Here is a 21,832-nt window from a genome sequence, read left to right on the forward strand (position 1 = left end):
CTGTTCTTGCTCTGGACTGGAGAAACCATTAAGTTTGAACAACTCATGAAAGACGCTAATGAGAGACCCTCTACCATCAAATACACCTACACCACCAGTAGGGAGTCCCTCAACTACTTGGATGTATGGATAACAATCAAGGATGGCACATTAAACACTAGTCTGTATTCAAAACCTACGGACAAGAATGTCCTATTGAGGGCCAACAGCCATCATCCGAAACCCCTCAAGGATGGACTCCCCAGATCACAAATGATAAGGGCTTCCAGGATCATCAGTGACCGATCCAGTTTGGATCAAGAACTAGAGAATATGGTGAGCAAATTCGTCCAACGGGGATATGACCATCGGAAATTGCAACTACAGAAAAAAGAGGTCATGGACATTCCCAGAGAAACCCTATTGATACCGGTGACGCGGCAATCTAAAGCGGTTATTCCATTCGTCAATACCTTTAACACTGCTAGCCCGGTGATTCAGAGAGCAGCAAGGGCCTTATGGCCCATAGTGGCCTCAGATAAGAAACTTCCAGTGTTTAAAGAAAAACGCCCCATGCTTTGCTTCTCCAGAGGCAAGAGCATAAGGGATACTATCGTGCACTCTGATATCACGGGATTCCAGAATGAGATACAAAGGCCATCCAACTTTCTCACCAAAACACCGGGGTGCTACAGGTGCCCTAAATGCACCACTTGTAACAACATGATAGTAGGGTCGACCTTTAAACATCCCCACAAAGAGAAGATCTTTCAAATTAAGCAAGTTGTGACCTGCACGACCACACATATTGTATATATTCTTACCTGCCCATGCCACTTGGTGTACGTGGGCAAATCCATTAGAACTTTCAGAGAGAGGATGGCCCTCCACAGATCCGCGATCAAGCAAGCTCTGATGGGCAAACCCTCAGAACAACCCGTGGCAAGACATTTTGCTCTTATGGGCCACTCATTGAACGACATCAAGCACCAGATAATAGACCACGTACCGCGAAACATACGAGGAGGGGACAGGGACCGCAAGTTACTTCATATTGAGTCCAAATGGATTTATGAATTAGGAACTATCAGTCCAGGGGGACTGAACGAGAAGTTTTCCTGGAACATTTTCTTATGAGCCAGTGAAGGACTGCACGCATGTTTTACCCACCCCTTGCCCTTGTTCCTTCCATCCCTCTCCTTCTTTCCTCCCTTTCCATCCTTCCCTCCCTACCACCCCCATTCCCCGCCCCCCTTCCCCTTCCCCACCACCCCGCCACCCCTCCCCCCTCCTCCTTTCCTCCCCCTGTTTTTCCCTGTTTTCCCTGCAAATGCCTGTAGCCAGTTCTCCCTGTACCTCGCATTAACAATCCTTGACAATATGCATGTCCCTTTTATGAGTATAAGGGGGAACACATTTTGGGCCTTCACCAGACATAATGGGTATTGGCGCTGGTACCATTACCCATCAGGGGTTTATATGTATACACCATAAAGGTCTTGTTTATACCCCTTCAGTCATGGGTACCATCAACACATGCGCAAACCTGCATCATCAGACAGAGTCTGTTTGGTCAGGTTTGTTAAACAGTTACAGGAGTGATCTTTAGTTTTTGACTCCCGACCCATGTAATCCACGTACCATGGTGTGACCAGTATCCATTAATGTCTGGACCTTATACTCGTTAAAAGTTCTGATATGACCCAGATCTGTGTTGTTCAATCATGTATTCTATTGGTGGAGGGTCTCCAAGGTGATGTGGTTACAACTCCTCCACTCTCTTTCACACACGTCTGTTATAGGCACTGTACGTGTCACGGCATTGTCCAGCACATTGAGCAGCAGCGTCTTGGTTACCACCGCAACAGACGCACCAGCAATGATGTCATCACGCCGCGACCGGAAGTTAGACGGGCTTGTCACGTCTCCGGCCGCGCACTGTGCACTGGCGGGCTTCTCTGGGATATAAGGTATGTTTGTACACCTCACTCTTGTTACACACCTTGACAAAGGGGCATGTGAGCCCCGAAACGTCGGCTTCATGTAATTGTCTTTAAATACAAGTTTTTCTATTTTCTAAACCCTCGAGTGCCGCTGCCTTTTTTTGGAACTCTGCATTATCACCCCAGAAGGCACCGAGGTCAGTGATTCTAGTTAGGAGAGTGCCAGTCCATTTGGGATATATATATATATATATACAAAAGTCCAAAGACCGGCACTCCCTCTATTTGTATAGCTGCCCTGGTGCCCCCAGAAGGAATACTGATACAAAGGACAAAAACTGCGGCACTCAGGGTCTTTTGCTTGAAAAACAATGTTTTTCAAGCAAAAGACCCTGAGTGCCGCAGTTTTTGTCCTTTGTATATATATATATATATATATATATATATATATAAATATACATACTATAGTGTGGCATAATATGAACTGGTGACACTGTATGTCATAATATGAATTGAGGGCACTGTGTTATATAGTGTGTACTGGTCTGGCAGCCCTACAGTGTGACAGAATGTGAACTAGGGCATTACTATGGTTCATAAAATAAACTAGGGCACAACTATGGGGTAGAACATTAACATTGCTGCGGAGTAGGAATGGCACAGGGACCCCTTAAAAATGTTGCTATGGGGCCCACAAAGTTGTGGTTACACCCCAGTGTACACAAGTAGAAACACTTACACACATAAGAAAAATATTCCGGGTCCCCACTTTTTGTGGACCGTAAATTAATGTTTTTGTACAAGTCGTGCGCTTCTGCGTTGACTTGGGATGTTCAATTTGTAATGCTGTATATATATAAATAAAAGTGCAATAAAAGATCCCAAAAAAACCCCCCCACAAAAAACAACAACAACCAACAAAGGGAAAAAAGTATTTTCTAATATACCCTCCTGTGCATAGATATAATTTGACATGTCATTATCCAGCCGGTACATACTGACATAAGCCAATACAGAACTGGCGTGTGAGTACTCAATGCATTAGTTGAAAAACAAGATGTTAAATGGTCTTTGCTCTGTGGATGTTCGCATGGGGACCATCTCGTGAGAGTGTCACAGCAGTGTCGTGGGTGTAAGGCCAGAGCTCCATCCTGTTCAGAGTTGTGTGCATGACAAAGGGACGTCTGTTTCAGCATTAAGTAGGTGCTGTTACTAATGATGGTTGCAGCTGTGGATGGATAAATAGTGGGCGATGTGACTATATGCATAAAGCCATGCATACACCAATCCAGGGCTGTCTGGACTCATGGCAACTGACAATCAGGCCCTGAAGCTGCAGTGTCCACGTGCTTGGCGAGGCCACCGCAGCTGCTTGGTGTCCAGATGTGCGTGTCCCTTCACTGACAAGTGACAACCGCTGCCTGCCGTGGTTAGAGGATACACAGTGTCATGAGCAGTCTGTGAGGGTGGGGTGCATCCAAACTACATGTCACAAAAGTCTACCCACCCCTGACCTAAAGGCTATGCTGATTGGATAATAGTGTCTTCTTCATCCATATTATGTGATTTTTTTTATTTTTAATAAATATAAAGAAATGCTTATTATGCATTTACGGACATTAAGGGCACTTACTAGAGGGTATTTGGTGCAGAAGTTAAAGGCGCTTTACCCTACAGTAGGAGTAGTTTTACAGACATACGAGAAGTTACATTCATTATAAAAATGATCCACCAATATATTTCTGACAATTGGCCCCACTGGTACTCACCCACAACGAATACGATCTTACTGTTCTTTAATTTCTCTGTGGAGAAAAAAATAGGAATTTAATGGAAATTAGCAGCAGGTCAGCATGAGACTTATCTTCCCGTGAGGTCATAAATATGGAAGGTAGTGTATACAATATATAGAACATAGAAACAAAGGAAAATGCAGGTGCCCTTAGATGTTTTTAATTAGTATGGGTCCTTGTATTTGCTGTCTACATATTAGAATGGGCACTATGATATGGGGATCAGTACGAGATCCCGGTGGTCAGGAGACCGACGCCGGGAGCCCGACAGCTGGGATCCCGGGGGCGAGCGCAGTGTGTCCCTTCGTGGGCTCGCTGCGCTCGCCACGCTTTGGGCCTGGTGGCGTCCCCTCCGGGTGGTGGCATGGACCACCACCCAAGAGGGGTCACCAGCCGGCGGTCAGGACTCAGATCGCTGGTATTTCAGCTGGTGTCGGGATTCCGGCATCGGTATCCTGACTGCTGGGATCCCGACAGGCGGTCAATTGACTGCCTCCCATGATACGCACTGCGTACAGCGCAGTCTCCCGCAGCGTCTAATGCCTCCATTCAAACCATAAATGGTGAAGATGTCCGTACAATAGCTTCCCGTTACCTGTGTTGTTTGCCTCCTGCTGTCTCCCCGTACCTTTACATGTAGCAGGAACAACCCTGCAACCTTGTCCGCTGTCTGCTAAATGTGCTGCACGGAGGTAGCGGGAGCATGCGTACACAAGCTCCCGCTGCCATACCCAACGTCACGCCTTGCTGCCTGTGATGAGTACACAAGCTCCCGCTGCCATACCCAACGTCACGCCTTGCTGCCTGTGATGCGTACACAAGCTCCCGCTACCATACCCAACGTCACGCCTTGCTGCCTGTGATGCGTACACAAGCTCCCGCTACCATACCCAACGTCACGCCTTGCTGCCTGTGATGCGTACACAAACTCCCGCTACCATACCCAACGCATCGCCTTGCTGCCTGTGATGCGTACACAAGCTACCGCTACCATACCCAACGCCACGCCTTGCTGCCTGTGATGCGTACACAAGCTCCCGCTACCATACCCAACGCCACGCCTTGCTGCCTGTGATGCGGCGTACACAAGCTACCGCTACCATACCCAACGCCACGCCTTGCTGCCTGTGATGCGTACACAAGCTCCCGCTACCATACCCAACGTCACGCCTTGCTGCCTGTGATGCGTACACAAGCTCCCGCTACCATACCCAACGTCACGCCTTGCTGCCTGTGATGCGTACACAAGCTACCGCTACCATACCCAACGCCACGCCTTGCTGCCTGTGATGCGTATACAAGCTCCCGCTACCATACCCAATGCCACGCCTTGCTGCCTGTGATGGAAACGCATCGGGACAAAGACATAAGAGGACACATCTGAAGACTGGTGCCAAGACAGCTGCAAACATATTCAAGATAACCACAGCCACCACATGGGCAGTTTAATCATTAGAATCACTGTATTTCCACACTGCACCTGTACGGACATGTCACCAGAGTTTAGATTTCCAGCGCTAGACTAGAACCTCAAATGTGACCCAATCAGGCTAGTTTACAAAGAGCAAAACCTGTTACCCCATCATGTGCTACAATTAGCATGAACCTATAACATGCCCTTATTGTACTTTGGTAATATCTACACATCCTCTGCCACCCCTGACTCGGCCCGGGTGCGACAGAGACTGTTTACAAAGCAGAAAAAAGCTGCGACTGCTACATGGTAACACTTCATATACAGATTCAAGGACCCATTTATCATTGTATATTTGCGGGGGTTAGTAATCCCCGAATGTATATAGGAGGGACCGCAGCAGATATCTCCAATTCCTGCTGCGCTCACTCCATTCCCGCCGGCAGCCGCATACTCCATAGCATGGGCATAACTATAGTGGGTGCAATGGGTTCCATTTACTATCTGGCCCAGAGGCTTAAGGGGACCTGGGCTGAGGTTATAAAGTTGCATACCAATTTCCCAGATGTGCCTGCTAAACAACTGGGTCTGATGCATTGCCCAGCCTGAATTGTGTGGCATGACATTTTTAGTGAGAGGAGAGTGTGGTGGATGTTATAATGGAAAAGGGGCACTGTAAAGTGGCACAGTATGAACTGGAGGGCACTGTAATGTGACATAATCTGATCTGTTCATTGTAATGTGGAGGGCACTATAATGTTACATAATAAGAACTGGGGCACTCTAATGTGGCACAATATGAAATGAAGGCACTAGAGTGTAGCATAATATGAACTGGGGCACTATAAAGTGGCATCATTTGAACTGGAGCACACTCTAATGTGGCACAGTATGAACAAGGAGGCACTGTAACATGGCATAATATGAAATGGGGGCACTGTATGTCATAATGTGAATTGGAAATACTGTGTGGCATAATGTATACTGGCAGCCCTACAATGTGACATTATGTAAACTAAGGAACCACACTATAATGGTTCATAAAATAAACTAGGGCACTACTATGTGGCATAATATTACCTAGGGCACTACTATGGTTCAGAAAAGAATCTAGGGCACTACTATGGGGCATAATATTACCTAGGGCACTACTATGGGGCATAATATTACCTAGGGCACTACTATGGTTCAGAAAATTAACTAGGGCACTATTATGGGGCATAAAAAACTGCTGTCATTGGGACAGAGGCCCCTTCAATATGTTGCTATGGGGCCCACAAAGTTCTGGTTATGCCCCTGACACATAGATTTATATGGGGGATGTGATGCTGCCAGATTGGGTATGGGACTCAGGGTCGACAGTGTCTATGTCGACACACATTAAGTCGACAGTGAGTAGGTTGACACAGGAAATAGGTCGACACGGCCATTAGGTCAACATGAACAAGATCGACATGGAAAAAAGGTTGACATGAGTTTTTAATGTTTTTTTGTGTCGTTTTCTTCGTACAGTGGGGGTCATTCCGACCCTTTCACATGCAGCGGTTCTTCGCTGCGGTGCGAACGGGTCGGAACTGCGCATTGCACACGCGTGTCGGTGCCCGGCGACGTGGGTCGCCAGCCAACGACGAACACAGCAAAAAAAGAAGATGCAGCGCCGATTGCAAGAAGATTGACAGCGGAGAGGCGTTCCTGGGCGGATACTCACTGTTGGATGCCGTTTTCTAGGAGTGGTCGTCCGAATGCAGGCGTGTCCAGGCAAACGGAGGGCGGATGTCTGATGTCAAAGCCGGGAGGAACGTCGCTGGATCTCTTCCACTGCACAAAACTTTTTTTAGCTAAGCAGGGCTGCACAAGCGAACGCAGCCCTGCTAAGCTAAAATACACTCCTCCATAGGCGGAGATTAGTTGATCGCACCAGTAGCAAAAAGTTGCCGGCTGCGATCAACTCGGAATGACTCCCAGTGACCGGGAACCCCAGTTAGTGCACCGTGTCCCTCGCATGGCTCGCGCTTTGGGCAAGGTTAACGTTCCCAATTGTAGTCCACGTGAATCGTAAAGTATGAAAATGTTTTTGGGGGTTTTTTTAATGTGAAAAACTCATGTCGACCTAATGGCCGTGTCTACCTATTTCTGGTTTTGTCCTAGTCACTGTTGACCAATTGGCATCGACCTAAGGTGTGTCAACCTAAGTGCTGTCGACCCAGAGTCCAGATAAAGTCAGATTTACCAATTTCTGAAGTTGACGTTAGCCCGCTGTAGCCCATGGGCTACACACCGCAAATGTAGTTCCAGAGGTTCGCCTGGAACCCTCCACGGAAATGGCCACTCTGCACATGCGGTCAGCGGGACTGTACAGGAGCACTGGCAGCTCACTGAGCACATTGCAGGGATGGGCCGCCTGACCCTGCGGGTGCCCGATGATACATCCCCTCATTATAATATCATACTGCAATGCATTTCTGAGTGCCAATATCACACCCAGACTGCACTGAATATGCGACTACTGCTAAATGGGCCCCACAGAGACTCAGCCGCACACAGATACAAAAGTGTCATATAGCAAATAAAACAGCACAGTCTCCTTGTGCATCCTAGTCGCATTGCGTTGTGACTGATACGCTGATCAATAAATATCTGGAAGCCCTGATAGCTACAACAAACATTTTATCCAAATACACAACTGCGACACTTTATAAAACTTCACACAAGCACCGTATCTCACTTACTATAAATATTCTACCACAATCACATTCCTCAGAAACAGATAAAAGAACCAACCGTAAAAAAAAAAATCAATCTACAACCTATGTAAGACTCAGGTGAAGGTGACAGGAAAATACTATATAAACGAGAGCAAGATAACGGAGACGTCTGCGCAGACTGTTAGTTACCTATTCCAGGTGTATGTGGAGACGTTTTGGCCGTCCGACCCCGGCAGCGCGAGCAATCCGCTCCCATTGTCTGACTGTAATCTCAGTACAGCGTTAGCTGCCGGTCTCTGATTCACCCTACAGCTCAGGTCTTACACACGCTAGTAATCTGGCTCTAACATAGCAGATTGTCACTTATTCTGATTTTTTTGGTCTCATAAGATCTGGGAGAAAGTTGAAATGTTAGACAACTGCTGTTTTAGCAACCACTCTCCTCCTCCCTAGGGCTGGTCCGTGTGGTCAGTGGCAGGCTGCCTGTTGTCCAGGAGACATCTGCCAACACTTACGTGCAGCCCTATGAACCGTTACCGAGACCAACGGTAAACAATGATAACAAGGCATGACATTGTCACCAGCCACTGAGTCTGCTATTACTGAGCCCATTATGGAGCTGTACACACATTTATTAAACTACTGTACACTCTCCCTTTGTTACAAGCCCCTTACCAGGGCCGAAACTAGAATTTTCATCACCCGGGGCAAGGCAGTCATTTGCCCCCCAACCACCCCCCCTCCCCGGAAAAAAAAAAAAACCAAGAAGAAGAAGAAGAAGCAAAACAAACAAACCATGGCAGACTAAAATAATAAGATTATAAAAAAAATTTTTAAGAAGGGGATACTATTGAACAATATTTCCCTATGTGCCCCAACTACCCTAAGCATCACATGCCCACCCAGAGACACTGCTCTGGGAGCCGTCTGCTGTCTCACTGATGCAGCACAGCACTGCCGGTAAAAAATACACAAAAAAACAATGCTTAAACAATGCTCCTCTGTAACTCCCCGGCGCCCCCTCATATACTGCACCCGGGACACATGTCCCATTAGCTCCCCCCTAGTTGCGGCTCTGCTCTTACATGTATGCTCTCTCACTGATGACCTCACACACTGTATGACACAGGGGGAGATGTAACAAGCCTTCAAAAGAGTGGAGAAGTGGACAAGTCGCAAAGTTGCTCACAGCAACCAGCGTCTCCCTATTATTTTATAGAATGTACTTGATAAATGCAATATGATTGGTTTCTATGGGCAACTTCTCCACTCTTGATACCTCAACTTCTCAGACTTGATACCTCTCCCCCCCAGGAACAGTTTTGCCATACTTACACATGCAACTGTATGTGTCAGTTTGCTACCACTGTATTTTAAGTAACACATGTTGCCGTACCATATGGTTACACATTTATAAATAGCGCCTCCGACATTCTTCCTGACCTCAGAGTACAGCAATCAGACTCTGCTCAGTGTAGTCTATGTACTGTAGGAATACCACATTCCCCTGCTGTATAATGTAGGGTGGAGAGTGTTTATTCAGTACAATACCCATATTTATTGGCCTCTGCTAAGTAATACTGCTTTCAGATGGCTATTGCCGAGTCACACCCGAGATTTGTACACTGTTCCTTTCCTGGCGCGACTAAGCGAGACACCTTTCAGACAGACGACCCGACACGGCAATATGCTGGGTTGGTGACGTCACCGTTGACGCATGCGAAGGTGGCACTTGGAGATGATATGATCTCCTAGCAAAGCCTCTTCCTATGGTATGAACGGGTCCCAGGTGGCATCGGCCTGCCTTACCCATTCACAACGCACAGCAAGCCGCGTCGAACACGTGTTCAAACCTGTTCGCTACCTGAGTTGAAATACCAGGTCGCTCAACCCGGATTATTTCAACTGGCCCCTTTCAAACTGCGCCACAACCTGGGCTCACATGCAATATCCCAGGTTTGAAAAGGGTATAATACACATAACTAACTGAACTGCACCAATAGCCATCTCACAGTGGTGGCAGCCATTTTGTAGTTAGCTTCATTTTACTGTACAAAGCACTGAGTCGATAAAGGTTTTCTACTTCAGTTACAGCATTGTATTTATTAAAAAGATTATAGATTAAAAAAATGTCACTAGTAATCATGTGAAATTTCACCTTGAAATACAACGTTACTCTTCTTCCCATTTAAAGCGGGAGGACATTTTGTGGTGTCATTGGGAAAAGGAGGCAGTGATAGATCCAAAATGGAGCAGACAGACAGTCAGAAACAGGAAGCATGGGTGAGCGCTACGGCCTTACCTGCCATTTCTGTGGGATTTGGGCTGTAGGTAACCTCTGTCTGGAAAGGGAAATAAAAGAAAAAGGTTATTCCGGATATTTCTTGCTATATCTTTCCTCAGTGTACTGATCGTAATATTTTGCCATACACTTTAAGGACCGATACCCACTACGGTCATAGATAATTATGTGCATACGGTCAGAATGTACGGTAGATAATCTTAGACAGGCTTTCCATACTATCCCTTTAAACCAAGACACTCACGAATTACACAGGTTCTGTGGCTGCTGACTTCAAGGCTGCATGTCACCTGGTATTAAGCAGTTAGAAAACCTGTGTAATTCATGAGTGTCCCAATTGTAAGGGATAGTATGGTAAGCCTACTTATAGATCACTCCACTGTCTTCAATGGGAATGAAAGCAACAGCCACATGGGCCTGGAGCTGAAAATATTCAAGGGCCTATTTTGAGAAATGGGAGGTGTGATCAGTGCTGTGTGGGTGTGGCCAGAGCCATAAGGGCATGTACACCCCCTACACTATCAGCTCCAATGTCTCCCGAAATATGTAAAAATATATTAAAAAATGCATAAATGTGAGAAGAATAGAAATACAATCTTAATAGTTATGCTTCATGGCAGGCCATGTGGCCAGCTGTTGCCTAATGATCGTCATGCAGCCATGATGATGGACCTATTTTTATGTGGAGGCCTGGAGCTTTGGCCCCATCCACCCCATTGTTAATCTGGCCCTGGTTATACCGCAGGTGGGGTAAATACAGTGGGGTAAATGTAAGAACAGTCGATATGAGAGGGAAGTGGTATCAGCGCTCGTTATGTGCAGTGACAGGGGCACAATGCACACCTGTCCATATCGGCGCTGCTATCTTAAAGACAGCACGCCAATATGTGAGGGCAATGTAAGAACTGACCGTTCCGACACCTGCAGATATCGATTTTCGACAGCTGCAGGTGGTGATGCCACAGAGCTGTCCCTGGCTGTGGTGGATGCCAACTCCGGGCTTCAGAGATAATCTCGCAAGACTTGCCACGTCTCGCACATGCCCAGGGAGCCGGCTGAAGGGACAGACAGCGATGAACTCGCTGGAACTTACAGCCGACGCATGCGCAGTACAGCAGCCGGTGCATAGAAGGAGCGCCGAAGAGGGAGCACGCAGGTCACCGGAAAGGTCATATATAACGCACTCCATTAACAGCTCAGGGGAACATAATACATTTGGACGATACAAGTGCCCGGTTCATAGCGATAATGCGGTGAAGAAGGACCGGCAGTTATCGATTGAAGAGGTCAGTTTTATACATCTAGCCCAGTATGTGAGAGTCAAGAGAGATTTTGATCTAGACTGCAGTGTAAGAATAAGGCTGTCCAACATTTGTGGGTTACAGTACATGCAAAAGCAGCCAATATTTACCCTGCATGCAAAAATAATAAAGGGCTTTATGTATAAACACCACTGGCGTTTCTATAATGGGTGCAGTGTGTGTGGTGCACACGGGCCCCTGAGTCCAGAGGGGGCCCCCACCGCACACGCTGCACCCATTTTCTAAATACTCACCCCTCCGGAGTCCCGCGGCGACGTCCACGGCGGTATTAAAACTGTGAAAATGGCCCAGCAGCCATTTTCCCGGAGATCTGCGCATGCGCAGTAGAGTCTGAGCGCTCTAGTGCTCAGACTCTCAGCGCTGCCGGCAGAGAGGAGGGGGCCCGAACGGAGGAGGCTGCACTCGGGCCTCCTCCTCTCTTAAAGCGCCCCTGATAAGCCCCCCTTGTATTGTAACATGGGGGGTCATTCCGAGTTGATTTAGCACAGCTACGATCATGAACTCACACATGCGGGGGGACACCCAGCACAGGGCTAGTCCGCCCCGCATGTCAGTGCCGCCCCCCCCCGCAGAAGTGCAAAGACATCGCACAGCGGCGATGCCTTTGCACTTCAAGAGTAGCTCCCGACCAGCGCAGCTTTAGCGTGCCGGCCGGGAGCTACTCATCGCTCCCCGGCCCACAGTGGCTGCAGGCCACTCCCCGCACGGTCCGGCTACGCCTGCGTTGGCCAGACCGTGCCCACGAAACGGCGGCCAAACGCCGCCGTTTCGCCCCTGTCAATCAGACAGAGGCGATCGTAGTGCAGCGACGGGCGGCCATGCGCCAGGGCACTGCGGCGTCGGCGCATGCGCAGTTCTGACCCAATCGCTACGCTGCGAAAAACTGCAGCGTGCGATCAGGTCAGAATGAACAGTGGGGGGGCACGCGGGCCTGTCATGTCTGGCACTTTAAACAAACAATCACTTGTTCACATCTTGGACAGGTTAACGGAGTCCGCCGTCGAAGTTTCCGTACAAGCCGCTATTAGCGCTAAGCGGCACTGTTCGGGATCAATGAGATCTGTGATCTGGGGACGGTTAGGCTGTGATCACAGATCTCATTGATCCCGAACAGTGCCGCTTAGCGCTAATAGCGGCTTGTACAGGAGCTTCACCGGCGGACTTCGTAAACCTATCCAAGACGTGAACAAGTGATTGTACCACCAGAGCCTGGCAACTGGACCACCTTCAAGGGAGTCAAAGGTACACACCACCACACTGTTGTTTGCGGACACTTTACCCTGAGGAGCAGCGGGGGTTAATATCACAAACTGGCAGGAAAATCCTGTTCACTTAGGATACCAACGGATTCTGGTTGATCTTGATATATACCAGTACTGCCCGGAGCTCAGCCTTAGACAGTGTGAGACTCCGACGTGGCTGCAGCAGCGGCCACCATCCATTTAGAGGCTGGCTGCTGGCAGAGGTAGCGGCTCCTCTCAGGATGTTCTTCTTGCGTGGTGGGGTTGCTTGAGAGGTAGCACATGGTGGTGACAGCGTTTTCACTCCTCAGCGGCATAATGTGAATTTTGGCTCATACCGTGTGCTATAATGTGAATTTCGTCTCATACTGTGTGCTATAATGTGAATTTCGGCTCAAACCGTGTGGTATAATGTGAATCTCGGCTCATATTGTGTGCTATAATGTGAATTTCAGCTCATACCGTATGGTATAATGTGAATTTAGGCTCATACTGTGTGGTATAATGTGAATTTAGGCTCATACTGTGTGGTATAATGTGAATTTCGGCTCATAACGTGTGGTATAATGTGAATTTCGGCTCATACTGTGTGCTATAATGTGAATTTTGTCTCATACTATGTGCTATAATGTGAATTTCGGCTCATACTGTGTGGTATAATGTGAATTTCGGCTCATAAAGTGTGGTATAATGTGAATTTCGGCTCATACTGTGTGCTATAATGTGAATTTTGTCTCATACTATGTGCTATAATGTGAATTTCGGCTCATACCGTGTGCTATAATGTGAATTTCGGCTCATACCGTGTGCTATAATGTGAATTTCGGCTCATACCGTGTGCTATAATGTTTGTTTCCCCAGTGAATCTTTCCCTTCATGCCTCTGTAAACCTCACTACAAATGTCTCACTACTCCCTCTTACTCCTACAGAGACCTTAGGTACCCACTGCCTCTCCCTGTCCCCCTCTCCTTGTTACCCACTGCCACCTCCCCCTGGCATCACCCACTTTTTCCTCGTCACCCTTTCCCCGGTGTTACCCACTCTGCCTCTCACTGTCACCCTCTCTCTGTCACCCACTGCCTCTCCGTCTCCCACTATGTTTCCTTCATCCACTGCCTCTCCCCTGCGTCACTATAAACCCATCACCCTCTCTCTTGTGTCACCCGCTGCCTCTCCAAAGTGTCACCCTCTTCCCGTCTTACGAATACGATGTTCCCTTTGAGGCTATGACCCCTGTTGCTAGGTCATGCCCTTGTTGTGAGGCCACGCACACCTTCATGGACCGCACGCCTTCGGCATGCACAAGGTGCCCCCCCTGTCATTTTTTCCTGGATCCGCCCCTGAGAATGACCCCCATGGTTTGTCCAGGAGCACAGTTACTTGCTGTTTTTAGCTTTAACCCCAACTGTTTACATTGCATTAAAGGTATTGCATATAGCAGGCAACACCTGCAGTAACACTGTCTATTTGTTATATACTATCTATCTGATTATATTTTGTTGTCAAAATGGACCTGTGTATGAGAGAATTTAATAATCACCAAAAAAAAACCTTTGATAAAAAATAAACACTTTAGAAACCTTGTGCGGTTACATATTTTATTTCTTTGCCTCTGGGGCGCTGGCTTGGACAACTTTTGGAGGTGAAGGGTGACTGAGATATGCTGAATTGTTGTAGTAACATCTACGAAGCTGTCACACAATCACTGTCAGTGCGAATGATGAATGAAGCGTCTGTGTTACTGAATATGTTACTGAATATCATTTACCTTTGAGTTACAAAAATATATACAGTATATATATATTTTTTTTCCCCCTACTGAGTAATGCAGCCACAGATCAGCTGTGACTTATGCAGCCAGTACTGTATATGTGTTGTAGACACTGAATTGCCTTTGTAGTGTAATCAGTGCACTGGGAGATACTGTAGTGTGTAGTGTAGTGCTAGAAGTTACACACGCCTGTGGAAACAATTTCCTCACCAATCCCCAGGAGATTTTTTTTTCATTAACCTTTGTAGCACCAAATAAGCTTGTGAATGAAATACCACACACTGCTTGTCTAGTATATAGCCCCACAACGTTCTAATTAGTTCCAAGCTGATCCATTTCACAGAATGATAATATTCTGCTTTTCCTACTTCAACACAATAACCATAGGCGTGCGCAGACACCGACACGGGGGTGGGTGGGGTGCTCCGGACCCCCCCCCCCCCCCTCACCCGTCCGCCGGGTAACTGACTACCTCCACCCCTTCCTCTGGGACATAAGACTGCTCACCTGGGCCGCCCAGGTAAGTAGAGTAGTCTATATTCTGGACAGGGGAGGGGAGAGTAGACCACAATGCAGCGGAGGGGGGAAGTTCGGAGAGGAACCCCCGTGTCGGCGCCTGCGCACGCCTATGCCAATAATTTGGGCTTAATCAAAGGCTTTATGTTTATCTTCAGGTTACATCATTCATGCCTGTCATAATTGAAGGGGTCAAAAACACCCCAAAACACACACACACACACACACACACACACACACACACACACACACACACACCATCCCCTGATACTACAAATGCATGGCTGAAAAGCACAGAACGAAGCAAAACTGTTAAATCAAATGGTAGTAAAAGTTGCAGTGGTGGGCGTCTTTAAGTCAGATAATTAAAGCTGCGTGAAGGTGGAAATGCTTTAATTAGTTGATGTTAAGAAAATCACTATAAAAGAACAGACACATTGCTGTATTTAGCCCAGGTTATTATAGATAAAATATCATAACCCTGACTAATAACTAAACAAGGCAGGGTCTTGTCTCACCGAAGCTATGGCGTTTCTACGGTCACCTAAATTGGCAACCATGCAATATGCTATTCAGTAGCGGCTAAGGACAGAAGGACCCCCAGATAGCAGTGTGAGGGAGCCCCACACTCATCGATAGAAGGAAAGCATACAGTATGAACAGTGACTCATTCAAGCTCATGTCTAAAACCACTCTGCAAACATATCGCTATTGTACATTGTGCTATAACACTATTTATGGAAGTCCCCTTATCTAGTATTGGCTCCCATCCAGCAAATAGAAGGGCTGGATGAAAATGATGAAACCTTTTTACCAGTGAAACAATGACATCTCTGAGGCACGCTGAGACACCCCCGCAGCCACTGCAGAAACATAGCACGTACATGCAGAAACATAATACATACATGCCTGCAGTCACATTATCACGGACCCTTCTGCCAGATGAGGATCTCATTCACACAACCAATAACACAAGCAGAGAGGTGCTTCAGGTTACACATATAATGCCAATACACACATACAGCAGAGACACAAGCAGTACTAGTATGCACACATAAACTGTGCACAGTCAGGAACAACATGTCAGATTAATATAATAGACAACATCGGAGCCCAGTAACAGCACACATAGAGGCGTACAGATGCACACAGTACATGGGAATGCACAGGCATACACACAAAACACCAATGACCTTTGTCAGTGTCACGTATCACAGGGCACCTCCTCAGCCGACAGGTGAGAGTGGGTAGTGCGAGAATGCCAGCCTGCCAGACATCACCATGCAGCCTGCGTGGTTTAGGTGGTAAACAACATGCAGAAGAAGAATAGGGAGCAGCGGAGGAAGGGAGGCTGAGAAACAAGCAGAGTGACGCAGGATGCAATGGAGGGAAAGGAATTAACTGTTGGACAGCCAGAAAGAAATCCTTGCATCATCTGCAGATAGTAAACTATCCTTCTGTCAATCAAGGAGTTAAAATAATTTTATCATTCAGTCAATATATAACACAAGGGTCCAGAGCCGGCCCTAACCAATATGATGCCCTATGCAAGATTTGGCAGGTGCCCCCTTGTACAGACGCTATTTCCGCCTCTCACCCTGTACCCCTTTCCCAGTACCATCACCCCTCACCCATAGCAGTCCTCATTTTGGTGTTCCTACCCCCTATGTTTTAAATAGGAACAGTGTGCACATTCAGTGCGCAGCACAAAACGGTGCATGTTCTTGCTGGGAAGGGGCATGGCCACACAATAATACCCCCAGTTGAACTTACACCACACAGTACTGCAACTTTATTCACATTATATCATGCAATAGTGTCTCTTATTCACGTTACATCACACAATTGTCCCATGTCACTCCTCACAGTAGTGCCCCTTCACATTACACCACACCATAATGCTATTTATTCACATTAGACCACACAGTAGTGCCCCTTCACATTACACCACACCATAATGCTTTATTCACATTAGACCACACAGTAGTGCCCTTTCTATACGTTATGCCACAAAGTACTGTAGTACACCTTATACACATAATGCCACACATTAGTAATGCATTTCGTATGCAGATACAGATACAGTCACACACAGAATATAGGCATGCTGCATATCGTTTTAATCAGCAGAAGCTGCTTGTGCCCCATGGCATGCCTAGTTTGCCTATACCTAGGGCCGGCTCTGCAAGGGTCATAGTTGGGTCTTCTTATTCTGCCCTCACAGCCCACCTGTACTTCTCCATCTCTCATCACCAAACACCTCACCCATAGGCACTAACATGACAGCTCATGTTGGAGAAGCTGATCTATTAACGTGTGTGTGTGTGTGTGTGTGTGTGTGTGTGTGTGTGTGTGTGTGTGTGTGTGTGTGTGTGTGTATATATATATATATATATTATTTATTTATACATACACACGTCTATATATGGGATGTGGTTACGTGACCGATCCACAGGATCCCGGCAGTCAGTATATCGAAGCCGGGATCCTGAAGAGTCACAATGCCGTCAGCCACCATATTGGCTATCAGGGACTATTCCCACTCGTGGGTGTCCACGACACCCATAGAGTGGGAATAGAACCTGTGGTGAGCGCAGCAAGCCACCGAGCCTGCAGTGTGGCGAGCACAGTGAGCCTGCAAGGAGCTTCGTTACGCTTGTCCCCCTGCCAGCATTCTGGCGACTATGATCTCGGCATCGGTATGCTGACCGCCGGGATCCCGTGTGCCGGCCAAGTAACCCCAACCCATATAGATATATTATACATACATACATACATACATATAGTGTCCTTGTTAAGATGATTAAAGCTGGGTACACATTAGATGATCCTTTAAACATTTTGACCAATTCAAACGGATCACAACGACAAATAGTTAAAATCGTGCAACGTGTACCCACTAAGTCGCTGACGATGGGCACTCCAGCGGGTTGTCAGCGACATTGCCTGTCGGACCTGCATGCAGCTCAATCTGGCGACATCACTGGTAAGCATGGCTCCACCCCTTCTCCGCCATTGCTCCCGGCACCAGCAAGTGTGTATTTACTTGCCGATGCTAGAACCCCTGCCATGTCCCGCCGCCGCTGATGTCATGCTGAGTACACATCGTCTAATGTGTACCCAGCTTAAGCCTTTAGTGCCCAACTGTCAGAAACAAACTACTGTACAAAGCCCTGTTTCCCATCGAGCACGATACGCTACATAAATAAACTAATGTTTTATCCTCATTCATTATTGTTGCTATTCCCAATGGAGGAGTCACAAATCAGACAATGGTGACAGGAATAGTAAGGTGCCAATTTATTAAAGGGTGAAAACCACTAGCTCTGCCCTATAAATGGAAGATAAGGTTTTGGCTGACGCTTCCTCATGCACCCAATGTGCCACCACAATAGCTGTACTGTTGTTACTATCTCAGCGTGGAGATAACAGAAGTAAATCATTGATAAGTGGCAATAAAATAAGATTTTACTCACCGGTAATTCTATTTCTCGTAGTCCGTAGTGGATGCTGGGACTCCGTAAGGACCATGGGGAATAGCGGCTCCGCAGGAGACTGGGCACAACTAAAGAAAGCTTTAGGACTACCTGGTGTGCACTGGCTCCTCCCACTAAGACCCTCCTCCAGACCTCAGTTAGGATACTGTGCCCAGAAGAGCTGACACAAATAGGAAGGATTTTGAATCCCGGGTAAGACTCATACCAGCCACACCAATCACACCGTATAACTCGTGATACTATACCCAGTTAACAGTATGAAATATAACTGAGCCTCTCAACAGATGGCTCAACAATAACCCTTTAGTTAGGCAATAACTATAAACAAGTATTGCAGACAATCCGCACTTGGGATGGGCGCCCAGCATCCACTACGGACTACGAGAAATAGATTTACCGGTGAGTAAAATCTTATTTTCTCTGACGTCCTAAGTGGATGCTGGGACTCCGTAAGGACCATGGGGATTATACCAAAGCTCCCAAACGGGCGGGAGAGTGCGGATGACTCTGCAGCACCGAATGAGCAAACTCTAGGTCCTCCTCAGCCAGGGTATCAAACTTGTAGACTGTTGCAAAAATGTTTGAACCCGACCAAGTAACAGCTCGGCAAAGTTGTAAAGCCGAGACCCCTCGGGCAGCCGCCCAAACAGAGCCCACTTTCCTCGTGGAATGGGCTTTTACAGATTTAGGGTGCGGCAGTCCAGCCACAGCATGTGCAAGTTGAATCGTGCTACAGATCCAGCGAGCAATAGTCTGCTTAGAAGCAGGAGCACCCAGCTTGTTGGGTGCATACAGGATAAATAGCGAGTCAGTTTTCCTGACTCCAGCCGTCCTGGAAACATATACTTTTCAGGGCCCTGACTCTGTCCAGTAACTTGGAATCCTCCAAGTCCCAAGTAGCCGCAGGCACCACAATAGGTTGGTTCACATGAAAAACTGATACCACCTTAGGAAGGAATTGGGAACGAGTCCTCAATTCCGCCTTATCCATATAAAATACAGATAAGGGCTTTTGTATGACAAAGCCGCCAATTCTGATACACGCCTGGCCGAAGCCACGGCCCACAGCATGACCACTTTCCACGTGAGGTATTGTAGCTCCACGGATTTAAGTGGCTCAACCCAATGCAACTTCAGGAAATCCAACACCATGTTGAGATCCCACGGTGCCACTTGAGGCACAAACGGGGGCTGACTATGCAGCACTCCCTTAACAAAAGTCCGAACTTCAGGCAGTGAAGCCAGTTCTATTTTGGAAGAAAATCGATAGAGCCGAAATCTGGACCCCAATGGAACCCAATTTTAGGCCCATAGTCACCTCTGACTGTAGGAAGTGCAGAAATCGACCTAGCTGAAATTTCTCCTTTGGGGCCTTCCTGGCCTCACAGCACGCAACATATTTCCACCATATGCGGTGATAATGGTTTGCGTTCACTTCTTTCCTAGCTTTAAATAGCGTAGGGATAACTTCCTCCGGAATGCCCTTTTCCTTCAGGATCCGGCGTTCAACCGCCATGCCGTCAAACGCAGCCGCGGTACGTCTTGGAACAGACAGGCCCCCTGCTGCAGCAGGTCCTGTCTGAGCGGCAGAGGCCATGGGTCCTCTGAGATCATTTCTTGGAGCTCTGGTTACCAAGCTCTTCTTGGCCAATCCGGAACAATGAGTATAGTTCTTACTCCTCTCCTTCTTATTATTCTCATTACCCTGGGTAAGAGAGGCAGAGAAGGGAACACATACACCGACTGGTACACCCACGGTGTTACCAGAGAGTCCACAGCTATCGCCTGAGGGTCCCTTGACCTGGCGCAATATCTTTGTAGCTTTTTGTTGAGGCGGGACGCCATCATGTCCACCTGTGGCCTTTCCCAACGGTGTACAATCATTTGGAAAACTTCTGGATGAAGTCCCCACTCTCCCGGGTGGAGGTCGTGTCTTCTGAGAAAGTCTGCTTCTCAGTTGTCCACTCCGGGAATGAACACTGCTGACAGTGCTAACACATGATTTTCCGCCCATCGGAGAATTCTTGTGGCTTCTGCCATCACCATCCTGCTTCTTCTGCCGCCCTGTCGGTTTACATGAGCGACCGCCGTGATGTTGTCTGACTGGATCAGCACCGGCCGGTGTTGAAGCAGGGGTCTAGCCTGACTTAGGGCATTGTAAAAGACCCTTAGTTCCAGAATATTTATGTGTAGGGAAGTCTCCTGACTTTTCCATAGCCTTGGAAGTTTCTTCCCTGTGTGACTGCCCCCCAGCCTCGAAGGCTGGCATTCGTGGTCACCAGGACCCAGTCCTGTATGCCGAATCTGCGGCCCCCTAGAAGATGAGCACTCTGCAGCCACCACAACAGCGACACCCTGGCCCTTGGAGACAGGGTTATCCGCCGATGCATCTGAAGATGCGACCCGGACCACTTGTCCAACAGATCCCACTGGAAAATCCTTGCATGGGACCTGGCGAATGGAATTTCTTCGTAAGAAGCTACCATCCTTCCCAGGGCTCGCGTGCTTTGATACACCGACACCTGTATACGTATTAGGAGGTCTCTGTCTAGAGACGACAACTCCTTGGACTTCTCCTCCGGGAGAAACCCTTTTTATCCTGTTCTGTGTCCAGAACCATACCCAGGAACAGTAGACGCGTCGTAGGAACCAGCTGCGACTTTGGACTATTCAGAATCCAGCCGTGCTGTTGTAGCACTTCCCGAGATAGTGCTACTCCGCCGAATAACTGCTCCCTGGACCTCGCCTTTATAAGGAGATCGTCCACGTACGGGATAATTATTTCAGCCATTACCTTGGTAAATACCTCGGTGCCGGGGACAGACCAACGGCAACGTCTGGAATTGGTAATGACAATCCTGTACCACAATTTTGAGGTACTCCTGGTGAAGAGGGTAAATAGGGACATGCAGGTAAGCATCCTTGATGTCCAGTGATACCATGAAATTCTCCAGGCTTGCAATAATCGCCCTGAGCGATTCCATTTTGAACTTGAACCTTCGTATATAAGTGTTCAAGGCTTTCAAATTTAGAATGGGTCTCACCGAACCGTCTGGTTTCGGTACCACAACATTTTGGAATAGTAACCCAGGCCTTGTTGAAGGAGGGGTACCTTGATTTCACCTGCTGGAAGTACAGCTTGTGAATTGCCGCCAGTACTACCTTTCTCCGAGGGCAGCAGGCAAGGCTGATGTGAGGTAACGGCGAGGGGGAGTCGCCTCGAACTCCAGCCTGTATCCCTGTGATACTATTTGCAGAACCTAGGGATCCACTTGTGGGCAAGCCCACTGGTCCCTGAAGTTCCCGAGACGCGCCCCTACCGCACCTGTCTCCACCTGTGGAGCCCCA

General features: G+C 47.7%; 1 protein-coding gene across 4 annotated transcripts in view; it reads right to left on the reverse strand.

Moving 5' to 3' along the window:
• The window catches only part of AK1 (adenylate kinase 1), a 162,661-nt gene that overhangs the window by 28,841 nt on the left and 111,988 nt on the right, over positions 1-21,832 (reverse strand). For 2 of the 4 annotated variants that reach the window (XM_063936644.1, XM_063936646.1), the window contains 2 exons: positions 10,137-10,176; positions 3,692-3,727 (listed from right to left, as the gene is read on the reverse strand). In XM_063936644.1, the coding sequence (XP_063792714.1) occupies positions 3,692-3,727; positions 10,137-10,176 (76 nt within the window). Of the gene's footprint in view, positions 1-3,691; positions 3,728-8,023; positions 8,217-10,136; positions 10,177-16,180; positions 16,278-21,832 lie in introns of those variants that run through there. The other 2 variants (XM_063936647.1, XM_063936645.1) reach the window with 2 other exon arrangements.

Source organism: Pseudophryne corroboree, chromosome 8, assembly GCF_028390025.1.
Source record: "Pseudophryne corroboree isolate aPseCor3 chromosome 8, aPseCor3.hap2, whole genome shotgun sequence".
NCBI lineage: Eukaryota > Metazoa > Chordata > Amphibia > Anura > Myobatrachidae > Pseudophryne > Pseudophryne corroboree.